The 16,180-nt window shown below is 44.6% G+C and overlaps 1 protein-coding gene across 7 annotated transcripts in view; it reads right to left on the bottom strand.

Annotated features, from left to right (window-relative positions):
- The window catches only part of LOC141107591 (complement factor B-like), a 216,902-nt gene that overhangs the window by 81,056 nt on the left and 119,666 nt on the right, over positions 1 to 16,180 (bottom strand). For all 7 annotated transcript variants that reach the window (XM_073598436.1, XM_073598440.1, XM_073598442.1 and 4 more), the window contains 2 exons: positions 12,810 to 12,924; positions 1,929 to 2,091 (listed from right to left, as the gene is read on the bottom strand). In XM_073598436.1, the coding sequence (XP_073454537.1) occupies positions 1,929 to 2,091; positions 12,810 to 12,924 (278 nt within the window). The remainder of the gene's footprint in view (positions 1 to 1,928; positions 2,092 to 12,809; positions 12,925 to 16,180) is intronic.

The raw sequence follows: 16,180 nt of genomic DNA, 5'->3' as shown, positions 1-16,180 counted from the left end.
GTTACTATAAACGTTTTCCACTTGAAGACCAAGCTTTTTCTGGCACCTTTTGTTTAAATCAGTATTTTTTGCTAGTAAAATACTTATAACCCCCAAAATTTTTTGCAGAGACCCTAGGAAAAATAAAATGGAGATCTCTGGAATTTTTTATGTCACACAGTATTTGCCGTTTTTCAAACGCAATTTTTTGGGGAAAAAATTCACTTTAATTAATTAAAAAAAAAACCAAAACATAATATATACCCAAATATTTTTGTAAAATGTGAAAGATGATGTTACGCTTTAAAATACTCATGGAATTGCAACAAGCTACAATACTTAAAAATCTCCATGGACGAAGCTTTAAAATGTTTTAAATTTTACAGGTTACATGTTTAGGATTACAAGGGGGTCTAGCACTAGAATTATTGCTCTCGCTTTAACGTTCACGGCGATGTCTCACATTGTGCGAACATCATTTACATATGCGTGCACAACCTATGTATGCGTTCACTTCTGTGCGTGAGCACGGAGTGATGGGGGTGCTTTTAAATTTTTGACACTGTCCCTTTCATTATTTTTTTTAAATCACTTTTATTCCTATTACAAGGAATATAAACCTTGTAATAGAAATAAGGATGACAGGCCCTCTTTATGGAGAGATCTGGGATCAAAAAGATCCCAAATCTCTCCTTTACCTTTAAAAGCAAAAGATACAAAAAAAAAAAAAGTTTGAACTTTTGCTTTAAAAAAAAAAGTGTATACTTGTGTCATGACGTCGCTCCAGTTCTTCGAGGCCATAAAGGTGATCAGAGAGCATCTGTTCGCCTTTGTGACCAGCTGGCCACACCTTCTTATTGTTTCTCGGGTGCGCCGGTAAAAACAGTAAGCCTGAGATACACCGGCGAGTGGCGGGAGGCGGGTTGTCCCCACTTCTGAAAGCGAGCCAGTGGCTAATTAGCCGGAAAACCGATCGCTGGCTGAAAAAAAAATACCAGCTATGAGTGATAGCTTTAGCTATAACCCTGGTACACTACTTGCAAACTGCAATGTATATATACGTATTGCAGTCACCAAGTAGTTAAAATAACTTCCAATATGACACTCAATCATAAATTTTAGTGTAAATACAAACAAGAGTAACTAAAAATTACCCTCAGGCTGGGTTCACACTTAGTGCAGATGCAGCTCACAGCAGGGGTCTGGTGCATCCCTGTTCTCCATTTCATGGACAAATCAGGCCCAAATTTTTGCCTGAATTCGGACCTGAAACTGAGCCAAAGATGCACAGGACCCCTGTGCAATCCGCTCCGCGGCTGCCAGGGAGATGTGTTAACCGGCTCCATTGAGAGTTGGGCACACTCTCCTGTCTTGCAAATTGGATGTGGGGAAACCAACATCCAATTTGCAGTAGTGTGAACCCAGCCTCAGATGAAGTCATAAGTGACAAAACACGTTGGCAGGACTTTACGGCACCCGGATGTGACGTCAGACCAGATGTGACGTGGGGAGACACATTCTTCACCAGTTATCATATTCTGGGCACTTCTGGTGGTGATATTTTTTGATCGGTATTTTAAAGAAATTTTTTTTAAGTGTATTTAGCATTTATTTAAAAAAAAATATCACAGACATTGGGACTTTATATTGATTTGTTAGGAGCACCTATAACATATTTAAGTGCATTATTGCGCTACCAGAGAGTGTATTTTTAGTTAGTCTTGTTTGTATTTAAAAGTCTTTGGTTTTTTATGGTGGCAGAAAGTGTATTGTTAACAACACATTGATGTAAATATTCTCCAAGGCACAGGGTATTAAGAGTTTTTTATATACATTTTAATTTGACAAGCATTTTCACACTTGCTATCCCATATTGTTGTTATTGTATCAGATTTAAAGACTTGCATGTTACACACTAGAGGGAATTCTCTACAAACAAAAAATGATACCTGACTGTTGGAGAAAACTCAATCTTTTGGCTCAATTCGACAAGAGCCAAATCATATTCAAAGGATTTTAGAACATTCTTATCTTTTTTGCCATTGGGGTCATATTTTGGATGGCGGTGGATGTTTTGGACTTTCCATGTAACTTTTGCTCTGTCAGATGGACCTGAAACATCCAATAAGAATATGACTATTTTAAGAGGAATTAACACCCTCAGTATAGAAATGTAGGAGCTACCACTGCTGACTTGTTTGTGAATGCCAATATGTTTTGCCTATATTCACTGCTTATTGAACATGCATGCAGCCAGTGAAGCTGAAACACCTGACATACAGATGGTTGCTCTTTTTGCTTGAATTTTACTGAGTGTTGTAGCCTTGGAACTTGTAATCTCAACAATAAGTCAGCAATGGCAGTTCCTACATTACTGTTCTGACTGGTTTGTTTAAAGTACATCATAAACACGGTAACATTCAAAAGTGCAGAAATAAATGGTTTCTTCCAGAACTCTAAGCAGAAAAGTATGGCCTATAACCACCAATGATAGGGCTATATTCTTCTCACTGACTACTAATGATTGGGCTACATTCCTCAACTGACCACAAATGATGGCACTACATTCCTACCACTGTCCAGCAATGATGGGGAAACATTTCTCCCACTGACCACCAATAAAAGGGCTTCATTCCTCTGGCCAACCTCCAATGATGAGGCAACATTCCTCTCACTGACCACCAATGATGGGCCATTATATTCTGACCACTTTCCACCAATGATGGGGCTTCCTCCCACTGACCACCAATGAGGGTGCACCATTTCTCACACTGACTACTGATTCTGGAGCATTTATTAACCTTGCTGAAGCACTTATTACTCCCACTGGCCATTGACGCTGGGGCATTTATTACTCCTACTGACCACCGACACCGAGGCATTTAGTACTCCAACTTACCACTAATGCCAGGTGCTTTACAGCTGTGCTCATAAGCTTACATACCCTGGCAGAATTTATGATTTCTTGGCCACTAAATGATAACATAAAAAAATTTCTTTCACTCATGGTTAGTGCTTGGCTGAAGCCATTTATTATCAATCAACTGTGTTTACTCTTCCTAAATCATAATGGCAACAGAAACTACCCAAATGACCCTAAACCAAAGTTTACATACCCCAGTTCTCAATACCGTGTATTGCCCCATTTAACATCAATGACAGCTTGAAGTCTTTTGTGGTATTTGTGGATGAGGCTCTTTATGTTCTCAGATGGTAAAGCTACCCATTCCTCTTGGCAAAAAGCCTCCAGTTCCTGTAAATTCTTGCTCTGTCTTGCATGAACTGCACGTTTGAGATCACCCCAAGAGTGGCTCAATAATATTGAGGTCAGCAGACTGAGATGGCCACTCCAGAACCTTCACTATATTCTGCTGTAGCCAATGACAGGTCAGCTTGGCCTTGTGTTTTGGATCATTGTAATGTTGGAATGTCCAAATACGTCCCATACGCAGCTTCCTGGCTTTTGAAAGCAAATGTTCCTCCAGTATTTTTTGATAACATAGTGCATTCATCTTGCCAACAATTTTGACCAAATTGCCTGTGCCTTTGTAGCTCTTACATCCTCAAAATATCAGTGATCCACCTCTGTACCTTTCATCATATTCCTTGTTAACTCCTCTCCAAATGTAGCGTTTACGGTTGTAGCCAAAAAACTCAATTTTGGTCTCATCACTCCAAATGACTTTGTGCCAGAAGGTTTGAGGCTTGTCTCTGTGCTGTTTGGCGTATTGTAAGCAGGATACTTTGTGGCATTTGCACAGTAATGACTTTCTTCTGGCGACTCGACCATGCAGTCCATCTTTCTTCAAGTGGCTCCTTAATGTGCATCTTGAAACAGCCACACCACATGTTTTCACAGAGTCCTGTATTTAACTTGAAGTTATTTGTGGGTTTTTCTTTGCATCCCGAACAATTTTCCTGGCAGTTGTGGCTGAAGTTTTAGTTGGTCTACCGGACCGTGTTTGGTTTCAACAGAACCCCTCATTTTCCACTTCTTGATTAGAGTTTGAACACTGCTGATTGCCATTCTCAATTCTTTGGATATCTTTTGATATCCCTTTCCTGTTTTATACAGTTCAACTACCTTTTCCTGCAGATTCTTTGACAATTCTTTTGCTTTTCCCATGACTCAGAATCCAGAAATGTCAGTGCAGCACGGGATGAAAGATGCAAGTCCAGAAACTCATTTAAGAAGTCCAGAAACTCATTGACCTTTTATACACACACACAAATTACAAGCAAACAGATCACAGGTGAGGATGGTTACTTTAATAGCCATTCAAACCCCTTTGTGTCAACTTGTGTGCATGTTATCAGGCCAAAATCACCAGGGTATGTAAACTTTTGATCAGGGTCATTTGGGTAGTTTCTGTTGTGATTATGATTTAAAAAGAGTAAAAACAGTTAGTTGATAATAAATGGCTTCAGCCAAACACTAACCATGAATGAAATGCTTTTGTGTTATCATTCATATTTTCTGAAAAATGGCCAAGAAATCATAAATTCTGCCAGGGTATGTACACTTATGAGCACAACTGTATTACTTACACTGAATACTGATGAGGGCGCATTTATTATTATTATACAGGATTTATATAGCACTGACAGTTGTTTACGCATCGCTTTACAACATTAGGGCAGACTATACAATTCAATACAGAGAGCCCTGCTCGTTAGAGCTTACAATCTAGGAGGGAGGGTCAAGTTATACAAAGGGTAATAGCTGTGGGGGATGAGCTAATGGAGAAAATAGAAAATAGTGCAGTTGTTAGATGGAGGCAGGATAGGCTTCTCTGAAGAGGAAGGTTTTCAGGGATCGCCTAAAAGAGGATAAATGTGGAGACAGTCTTACAGATTGGGGTAGCGAATTCCAGAGGATGGGCGAGGCTCAGGAGAAGTCCTGTAGGCGGATATGGGAGGAGGTGATGAGGGAGCTAGAGAGCAGAAGGTCTTGGGAGGAACGAAGAGGGCGATTAGGTTGGTATTTTGAGACTAGGCTAGTGATGTAGTTGGGGGCAGAGTGGCAGCCAATGGAGGGATTGGCAGAGAGGGGTAGCAGACACTGAGCGGTTTGTAAGGTGGATGAGTCTGGCAGCAGCATTCATGATGGACTGAAGGGGGGATAGTCTATTTAAAGGTAAGACAATGAGGAGGGAGTTGCAGTAGTCAAGGCGAGCGATTACCAGGGAGTGAATCAGGAGCTTTGTGGTTTCATTGGTTAGGAAGGGACGTAGTTTAGAGATGTTGCGGAGGTTGAGGCGGCAAGCTTTGGAAAGTGATTGGACGTGGGGCTGAAAGGAGAGTTCAGAGTCCAGGATAACACCTAGCATGCTGACATGTGGTGGGGATAGGTGGATGGTTGTACCCAGGGCCGCTGATAAGCCAGTACAACTGCCCATATTGTACTGGGCCCGGCCAGCAGGGGGGCCCGGCAATCAGAGAATTAAAGGATGCAGAATAAAAATTAAAAAAAAGCCCTTCTCCAGCCAGCCCCCCCCCCCTCCCCTCCCCTCTTTTCCAACTTATCTGAGTTTTTTCTACTTTCTGAGTACCGTTGTATTGATGTTCTTGTGGGTGTGTGGGAGGGACAAATTTTTTCTATTTCGGGTGCATGTCACTTCCGCGCCCGCTCCGCATGCTGGCTCAAGTCCCAGCCTGCATATTCCCTTCCCTGGCGGAGTGATTCATCTCCCTCCACTCATGGCAGTGGTATACAGGACAAAGAAATAGCCATTGCGACTGGGCCCCATGCTGCAGGGGACCCTTGTGCCCCCCTCCCTCCATGCCTGAATTGTTAGAGAGCTGGCTGCCTGATACTCAGCTGCTGTGTAAATCAGCAGTGCAGGAGCTCGATGTCACTGTTTACACTGAAAGTGAAAGCGAGGGAGAAGTGTCTTGCAGTGTGTGCTCTCTGCCTCCCCCTACAGCGCAGTACCTGGCATGGAGAGTGAAGGTACAGTACTGCTGCAGCTGCCAATTTTTTAAAAAGCAATCTATATATGTTTGTATGCATGTGTTCAAAATCAGGAGGCAGAGAAGAAGAGGCATATAACTGACTATAGTAGATGGTAAATTCTCACAGTATCCCTCAGGAGAGGAGACCATAGACCCTTCAAATGCACAGATTTTGGAAATAAAGTAGAAGTGAGGGGCCTATTTTGTTGAGAAAGCATGGCCAGAAATCTGTCATTTTTGTCCCCCTTTTCCAAAAAAAAGTTGCCTGCTGCTATATAAATCTAGCCTCATGCCATGTGCCATGTGTAACTTCTGGTCCCCCCCCTTGCAGACAGCTACTGTTTAAGAGGTGTGTGTGTGTGCATGTTTGTGTGTGTATGTATATGTGTGTGTATGTGCATACATGTGTGTTTACATGCGAGTGTGTGTGTATACACAAGTTACTTTTAAACCTGACGGCCTTTTTCTGTACAATCAGAACTGATTTTTAGAGCGGGTTTCGTAATACCAATGAGAAAATACCATTCCTCTGAAAAGCAATTCAGGCTCAGATTGCTTTTCAGAGGCAGTTGACAGGCAGTGAAGAGGCAATATATTTCACCACGACTGGTAAAATGTTGAGAAATACTGATCTAGAGGAACCAATCTCCCCAATTTCTTCCTGCAGCCACTGAAAGCCTGGAAGGGGCTAGGGGTGTGGCTGAAGGAAGGGGCTAGGGGTGGGGCTGAAGGAAGGACCAGGGGCGGGACCAGGGGCGGGACCAGGGGCGGGGCTGAAGGGGGCCCTGTCGGGTAGCCTGTACGGGGCCCAATGATTTCTATCAGCAGCCCTGGTTGTACCATTTCTCTTGACAGAGAAGTCAGCGGAAGAGGCACGTGGAGGAGGAAATATTATAAGCTCGGTTTTGGACAAGTTGAGTTTGAGGAAGTGGTGTGACATCCATACAGATATGTCTGTAGTAAGTTAGTGATGTGTGAGGAGACTGATGGAGTGAGTTGAGGGGTGGAGAGATAGATTTGTGTGCCGTCAGCGTAGAAATGATATTGAAAGTCGCAAGAGGCTATCAGCTGACCCAGGGAAGAGGTGTAGATTGAAAATAAAAGAGGTCCAAGAACAGAACCTTGGGGGACCCCGACAGAGAAGGGAAAAGTGGAGGAAGTAGAATTGTAAGTGACACTGAAGGCGTGTTGGGATAGGTAGGATGAGAGCCACTGAAGAGCACAGTCATGGAGACCGAGGGAGTAACATTTTTTGAGGAGGAGAGGGTGGTCAACCGTGTCAAAGGCAGCTGAAAGGTCCAGAAGTAGGAGTACAGAATAGTGTCCGTTGGTTTTTGCAGTTAGTAGGTCATTTGTGAGTTTTAAAAGAGCAGTTTCTGTGGAGTGTTGAGGGCGAAATCCAGATTGAAGGGGATCAAGAAGGTTATTCTTAATGAGGTGGTCACTCAGTTGGTTGTAAACCAGGCGTTCAAGGAGTTTAGAGGAAAAGGGGAGCAAGGAGATAGGGCGTAGGTTGTTAAGATTGGTAGGGTCCAAGGATGGCTTTTTAAGTATGGGGGTGACCAGTGCATGTTTTAGAGCATTGGGGAAAATGCCAGAGGTGAGGGAGAGATTGAAGATGTGGGTTAGAGAGTGCAGGATAGAGTCAGAGGGCAACCGTAGTATTTGAGAGGGGATAGGGTCCAGGGGACAGGTGGTTAGGTGGACGTTAGAAAGGAGTTTAGCTCCCACTAGAGGGGTAATTTCAAGAATTTATGACCAATTAAGCAAATCGGTTAATAGCAGGGAAATACTCCTTCGGGTAAAGGCCAAATGGGAAGAGGAGGTGGGAGGAATGACCCAGGAACAATGGGCGAGAATTTTGGAGTTGGGAGCGCAGGTTTCTGTGACCCCTTCACAGAGACTCTCACATTTAATGCTGTTAAACAGAGCCTATTATACTCCTAAAAGACTTTTTAAATTTGGGAGAAGGCCCAATGACAACTGCCCCAGGTGTCGAAGGACGGGAGATCTCATTCACATGGTGTGGAGGTGCCCCAAGCTGTTTAGATACTGGGAGGAGGTGACTGGGAACCTGGGAAATATTTTCGGTACGACAGTGGCAAACGAGGCCTTGGTTTGTATTCTGGGGCATAGAAGAGTGATGGGAGAAAGGTTGAGTACTACCTTAGCTGTCACGCGGGCCCTGTTTCAGGCTAGAAAGTTGATAGCACTTAGATGGCAGGTAAAGGAGCCCCCCACCGTGAAAGACTGGATCTCTACAATGAATGAAACCTTGGGTAGGGAAAGAATGGAGTACATAAAAAGGGGCAATCTTCAGGAATTTGAAAGCATGTGGAAGATGTGGATAGAGAAAGTGAAGAGTCATTAATAGTGGGATCTGCATAGACAGGGAATAGACTGAGGGATGGGCTTAATATAGGTATGTAGGCAACTGGTATCCTTGCAGGCAAAGGATGCTATAATAAAGTGTTTCTGGATATGAACATTTTTAGTTAAATATATAGCTTAGTAGGGTATAGGTTAAATATATAGGGAGTAGGTGGGGGGGGGGGAATCGGGCTATTAGGGCATAGGTAATTTGGTACACAATACAGGCTGGGTCAGTAGAAGATGGGCACGGGGAGCCCACAAGTTCATTTTTACAAACCTCTCTTCTTGTATTTTTTGTTGGTGTTTTTGTCCTTTTTCTTCCTTCTTACGGGTCCCCTCTTTCTCTAAACTGAGTTGGAAAAGGATGGGTCCCCTTGGTTATCGAGTCCTAGTTAGTGGGGCTTACGAGATGGAAGGGACAGAGGACTTGTTGGTAAAGAGGCGTAATGGAATCCGTTGGTCATGATGGCGATATAAAAAGCAATGAGAAAAAGTATAATCCACTATGATGTGAATACGAGAAGGCGACAGTTAATGAACATCAAACTGATTTAGCCCTCCAAACACTGTTTACTGATGTGGAAATAAAAAAAAAAAAAAAAAAGAAAGGAGTTTAGCAAATTTGTCTGTAGTAGCAGATTTGAATAAGGGGAGTGTCAGTTGTACCTGTTGACATGGGGTCTTAACTGGGAAGATACCTGTAGAGTGGAGATTTAATCACGGATTTATCAATCTTGTTTTTGAAGTGATTAGCAATCTCCTGGGCAGTGAGTGAGTCAGTGGGTGGAGGCAGTGGAGGATGAAGTAGAGAGTTGAAGGTAGAGAAGAGTTTACGGGGACTGGATGAGAAGGTGTTAATAAGAGTTGTAAAATAGGTCTGCTTGGCAGTGTGGAGGAAAGAATAGTATTTTTGGAGGGCAGATTTGTATTGGTTGAAGTCTTTGAGAGCCTAATGCCGCGTACACACGGTCGGACTTTTTGGCTACAAAAGTCCGACAGCCCGTCCGACAGACTTTCGACGGACATTTGGTGGACTTTTGGCGGACTTGAGGCAGACTTTCTAATGAACGGACTTCGTACGTGATGACGTACACCGGACTAAAATAAGGAAGTTGATATCCAGTAGCCAATAGCTGCCCTAGCGTGGGTTTTTGTCCGTCGGACTAGCATACAGACAAGCGGATTTCTGGGTCCGGCGTAGTTACAACGTAAAGATTTGAAGCATGTTTCAAATCTAAAGTCCGTCAGATTTGCGGCTGGAAAAGTCCACTGAAAGTCCGGGGAAGCCCACACACGATCGGATTGTCAGCCGGCTTGCGTCCGTCGGACTTTTGTAGACGAAAAGTCCGACCGTGTGTATGCGGCATTAGTCTTGTGCCACAGACGCTCAAGAGCGCGACTACGTTTTTTGAGAGTTTTAGTGTCATCTGTTTGCCAGGGTTGTAGGGGTTGAGGCCTGATTCTGCGTGTAGTGAGGGGAGCGAGCTTGTCCAGGGTGGAGGACAGGGATTTATTGTAAATGGAAGTGGCTTGGTTGGGGCAGGACAGGAGAGATATTTTGTCATAGAGGTGGTCAGTAGCAGAATAGAGGAGAGAAGAGTTGAAGTTGCGAAAGTTTCTGCGAGTGATGGTTAGGCGATTGAAGGGAAAGGTGGTGGAAGACAGGGGGAGAGAGAAACTAATAAGGTGGTGGTCGGAGAGAGGAAAAGGGTTGTTTGAGAAGATGCATGGAGTGCATAGGTAGGAGAATACAAGGTCAAGGGTGTTGCCATCAGAGTAAGTAGAAGCCTGTACCCATTGCTTCAGGTCAAATGAAGAGGTTAGATTAAGAAGTTTAGAAGTAGCAGGAGTGTTTGTATTAGCAGGGATGTTGAAATCACCATGAAGGATTGTGGGAACTTCCGAAGAGAGAATGTAGGGTAGCCAGGCAGAAAAGTCATCAAGGAAAGTCGATAATGGTCCAGGGGGCTGGTAGATCACAGCAATTCTTAGGGAAGTTGGAGAGAATAGACGTATACAGTGAGCTTCAAATGATGAGAGGGAAAGAGAGGGAGGAGAGTGAATAACCTGGTAGGTGCTCTGGGGGGATAAGACGAATCCCACTCCACCTCCCTTGCGTCCATTAGGCCTAGGGGAGTGAGTCCAGTGAAGGCCACCCTGGGAGAGGGAAGCAGGAGAATGGGTGTCATATTCGTGGGGCCAGGTTTCGGTGACAGCAAGTAGATTAAAGGAATTAGTGACAAAGAGGTCATGAACAGCGGTGAGTTTGTTGCAGACAGAGCGGGCGTTCCAGAGGGCACAGGAGAGGGGGCGGCTGGCATGTAGGGTGATGGTGATGGGTGTGTTGGGTACAGTTAAATAAGGGAGGCCCAGGGTTTGGGGAAATATCTGCAGCGGTTAGGAGAAGCAGAAGAGTAAGGGAGGTAACATGAGAATACGATTTGTATGAGGGGACATGCTTCAGTATCCTGGGGTGTTTGTTAGCAAGTGGGCTTAGAGTTAGAAAGAGGTGATGAGTGCAGTAATAGGGGGAGGGGAGAAGTGAGGGTGATATGTACAGATTGTGGGGTGGAGAAGAGGGGTGAAGAAAAAAGAGTTTGAGGAGAGAGGCTGCAATTATGAAAAGGAGGAGAGGTAAAGGGTGCATGTTTCAGAGAGGAAGATGAGTTAATTTGGAAATGAGGTCACCTGCAGTCTGCTGTGGTTTGCTTTGTGCAAATGGCTGAAGTGCAAGAGTGGAAGTGCCACTTATTTAACCACCTCAATACAGGGCACTTACACCCCTTTCCTGCCCAAGCCATTTTTCAGTTTTCAGCGCTGTCGCACTTTGAATGACAATTGCGCGGTCATGTTACACTGCACCTTAATTAAATTTTTATGATTTTTTTTCCCCACAAATAGAGCTTTCTTTTGGTGGTATTTGATCACCTCTGCGGTTTTTATTTATTGCGCTATAAACAAAAGAATAGGGACAATTTTGAAAAAACACAATATTTTTTACATTTTGCTATAATAAATATCCAATTTTTTTTTTTTTTTAACAAATTTTTTCCTCAGTTTAGGCCAATACGTATTCTTCTACATATTTTTGGTAAAAAAAAATTGCGATAAGCGTATATTGATTGGTTTGCGCAAAAGTTATAGCGTCTACAAAATAGGGGATAGATTTATAGCATTTTTATTATTTATTTATTTTTTACTAGTAATGGCGGCGATCTGCAATTTTTATTGTGACTACGATATTGCGGCGGACACATCGGACACTTTTGACACATTTTTGGGACCATTCACATTTATACAGCGATCAATGCTATAAAATTGCATTGATTACTGTGTAAATGTGACTGGCAGGGAAGGGGTTAACACTAGGGGGCGCTCGAGGGGTTAATGTATGACCTAAGGAGGTGATTCTAACTGTGGGGGGAGGGGACTGACTGGGGGAGGTGACCGATCGCTGTCCCTATGTACAAGGGACACGCCATCGGTCTTCTCTCCTCTCTGACAGGACGTGGATCTGTGTTTACATGCACAGATCCACGCTCCTGCTCTGTTACCCAGCAATCGCGGGTGCCCGGCGGACATCGCGGCCACCGGGCACGCGCACCGGGTCCCGAGTGACGCAGTGGGCACGCGTGCGCGCGCCCCCTAGTGGCTCGGGAGGGCGAGGACGTCATATGACGTCCTCCCAGAACAACAGAAGCCTCGTCCAGCCGTCATATGACGGTGGGCGGTGGCTTAGTGGTTAAAGAACCCCACTTCTTTGGAAGAACCGCCTGCATGTGCAGCCCCCTGTATATGTTCCACCATAAAGAAGGCCTTGTTTTTATACTGTGTTGGGTGTGGATTGAATCTGGCAATTAATCAATCAGGAGGTAATATTAGGCACACAGCTAGCAGAGCAAAACTTTCACACCACAATCAAACTGCAAGCGGACCAAAAGGCCAAAATTGCAAAGATAAGGGAACCCATAATTTAGGTAAGACTTAATAGCTAAATAAAAATGGAAATAATGTGAGCATGGCTACAGATGGAGTTGAAACAGGGGTGACAAACACAGATTTACCAAATATGCATTTGAGCAATCAGTCAATGTTCAGTTTAGGTAGATGGAAGTATAAACGCAGCTGTTGCCTCTAGTGACTACTGATGACCAGGCATTTAATACTTCTTCTGTACTGAAGAATGCCCTTTTCTATTCCAGCATGATTGTGTCATTGTGCAAAAATCTAGGTCCATAAAGACATGGTTTGGTGTGTAGGACCTGGAGTGGTCTAAGCAGAGCCATGACCTCAGTGTATTTTTTTGGCCAATTTTATAGGAGCTAGTACATTCAGACTGTAAATGTGTGGCCAATCTTAATTTCCTTTAAAGGGCCCACATGTCATTGAAGATTATTTCTTTCTATCAAATGGAGCTTCCAAAAAGGTTGTTAACTGAAGTTCTCCTTTATTTATTTTGTACATAAAGTTGCCACAATGGCAGCTTCTACAGCATCACTTACCTAATTCCACACTGACATAGTGTACTTGATCATCTAGGTGGAAGCAGTGAGCAGCAGTCAGAATGAAGTTTTTGGTAACAATGGATCCTTTACATTTCTCCACTCCTTCCGGCCTCTGGAAGGATAAAGGGTCAGAGTGAGCAACCTCCTAAAATACCTGCTTATTGCTCTGTGTCTTGTGTTTTTTTTTTTTTCAAATTATCAGGGTTTGTCCAACTATGCTTCTTTATTGCTCTACATTTGAATTTTCAGTGTCAAACAAATAGGCACAATTGTTTTTGGCATGGGAGCTTTATCCGATGCAATTCAAAGTAGTATTAAACTTGCAGGTCTTTTTAGTTTAACACACTGAGAACAATAAAATAAACATTCCCCAGTAAACGATTTGTTAAAAAATTTACCCCAGCACTTGCAATTTACAGCTTTCAATGCTGTTGGCTCCTTCTTTCTCAGTGCTGCTTCCCTGAACTTTTCGTCCGCACAGGAAACAGTTAATAGTGGACAGTGCAGTCTCCAGACAGTCTGCTCGCTTTGAGAAGGAAGGGGCGAAGAGCAGGGGAGGAGAAGTCACTATCTCCACCTTGTCCGATCAGAAAATGCCTTGTATTCTTTGAAAAAATATATGACATTCATATACATACTTACATTGTGACAAGCTGGACCAATGTAACTATAGAATAAAGGCAGGGCAGACTGTGTTGGGGGGCAGGGAGGCAATTGCCCCCTGGGCCGTTCTGATGCCCTGTAAAAAGGCTGCACTGCTTCTACCAGAAAATGAAAACAAAACACTGCACAAGGATCACAGGAAGGAATTGGGAGGAGAGCCGGCCAGATCACGCAGAAAGGATCTCCCACTGACACTGTTTGGGGCTGAAACGCCAGCTGCTGTCAAACAAAGCCCCCCTCCTGGACCGGCTCCTATGATAGACAGCACACTGGTAGAATGCTGGGAAATTGACCTAGTGTGAGGTCTATCATAGGAGCTGGTCCATGAGGCGGGACTTTGTTTGACAGCAGCTGACGATTCAGCTCCAAGTGGTGTCTCTATGTGTGATCCGGCTGGCTCTTCTGATTCATCCCTTTGATCCCATGCAGTATTTTCATCTTCCCTCATCTTCATTTCTGCGTATACAATTTTTCAAGTAAGTAATTTTTTTTCCCTCATTGATGGGCACTGATAGGGTGCACTGATGAGGCTGCACTGATGGGACAGCACTAATGAGGCTGCACTGATGGGTACTGGTGAGGCTGCACTGATAAAGGTGGCACTGATATGCTGCACTGATGGGCACTGATGAGGCTGCACTGATAATCAGTGCCCTGATTATTATTGTAAATGTCCCCTGTCACAGGAAAGCCGATCGGCTTTCCTTTTTTCAGACAGTGACAACACTGAGGAAAGGAAATGCTGATAACTGGCATTTGTTTACATGTAATCAGCTGTTATTGGACACAGCTCATCACATGGTAAAGAACCAATGTCATTGGCTCTTTACCCTGATCAGTGGTGCCCTGACTGACCACCAATCACCATGCTGCGCGCCAAGAAGGGAAGGACGTCATATAGGACGTCCATCTGGAGTGACAAAAAGCCAACCCATCTGTCAATCTGCGATAGGCTGATCGCTTGTCTATTTGTGAAAAATTCTTTGTTTTATGCTACAACTGGAGGCTCTTTTTGCACTGGGTTCTTTGTATTTTTTTTTACAAATTAAGGTGATTCACACTATGAGTCACACAGAAATGTGCTATATGTTCCTGTGTGATTCACATGTGATCTGGGTGCAGTGCAGTGCAATTTCAGCCCATTCATTTCAAATGGGATGAAATCACACTGCACCACGCTGAAAGTAGTGCATGCACTACTTTTAGAAATACCATGGGGATCTGATGCAGGCAAACGCACTGCAATTGCGACCTGCATTTGGGGTTTCCTGAGCTTTGCGTTGACACCCGCTGCATATCAGAAGGGCAGTGCGGGAAACACTCAGGGAATGCTAGGTTTCTTGAATGAATGAATGACTTGTATAGCGCTACCTATGTGAACTGAATCGCCTCAGGGCACTTTTTTGCCACCAGTGTCCATCTGCGGCATAGCGTGGTTCTTTACCCCATAGGGTCCCGACTCGCTTACAAACACATACACATACACATATTATGGCCAATTTTTAGACAGGGTCTAATTAAGCTACCAGCATGTCTTTGAAGTGTGGGAGGAAACCGGAGTACCCGGAGGAAACCCACGGAGGCACAGGGAGAACATGCAAACTCCAGGCAGATGGTGTCGTGGTCGGGATTTGAACCAGCGACCCTATTGCTGCTAGGTGAAAGTGCTAACCACTACACCACTGTGCTGCCCTATGTTCCAATGTGAACGGGCCCTAAGACATTTCGCTGCTCCACCGTCCCAGGCTGCAAGGACTGCTTCCTAGTTCTAGCATCATTCACACTAGAATGTGGTTCGGGAAAGCAACGTTTCCGTGCGGCTTCCCATTGCACTGCCCTTGTAACCTGCTGTAAGGGTCAGTGCATCATTAACGACACCCCAAATGCAGTTTGCAAATGCAATGGCGTTTGCCCGCAATGGATCTCATGGTTAAAAAGTTTTATTTGATTTGGTTGCCGTGCATTTCAAAAAGTAGTGCATGCGGTGAAATCGCACTGCACAGAACTGCATGTGAAGCACATGTAGTTCCTAGTGTTAAAGGGCCCTTACTGTGGCTCTCTGCTGGGGCTACCTGTGTCCTAATCAATTGATTGATACTGTGTTTGCTGCTTTGGCAGATTGGTAACCTTTGGGCTTATATATGTTATAGAGATTTAAAGAGAGTCCAGGAGCTAAGGTGAAACAATGGGCGCAGGGACGGCATGACAGTGCTGGACAGCACAGTTGCCATTTTAAGTAGGAGATTTCCCCTTTTAGAGAAGGGGAGGGGCTGGTGCAGGTCAGAGTTGGGACATGTGAAGCAGGCGGGGGGAAGTGACGTCAGTCGGAGAGCGGTGGAGGAGAAGATTAGACGCAGCACCTCGCCGCTCTTCATTTCCACTTTACCTTACTGTAGAATGGCGGCGATGGAGGGATTTTTAGCTCAATTGCGAGCGGTGGTTGCCGCTCATGGCGCGGACTGGCTGCAGCAGCAGCTTACTGCTTTATCTGAGGATGGAGCTGCGGTGAGTGAGGGGGGGGGCATCCACATCTCGTGCGCGGCGGTCCTGTCTGCCTGAGAGATTTAGCCCTGAATCGGGCCTTGGAGCGTCTCGTACAGGGCGGAGGCAGGTGGCTTCGAGTGATCCCCAGACCCCCAGCATACAAGGGACACAAGTGAACAGACCTGGTGAGGTGAGGGGGGCCAGTCGCAGAGGCAGAGGGA

This window comes from Aquarana catesbeiana, linkage group LG09, assembly GCF_042186555.1.
Source record: "Aquarana catesbeiana isolate 2022-GZ linkage group LG09, ASM4218655v1, whole genome shotgun sequence".
Classification (NCBI taxonomy): Eukaryota; Metazoa; Chordata; class Amphibia; order Anura; family Ranidae; genus Aquarana; species Aquarana catesbeiana.
The sequence above is the reverse complement of the archived record's forward strand: the minus strand, read 5'-3'. Positions and strand labels throughout refer to the sequence as shown.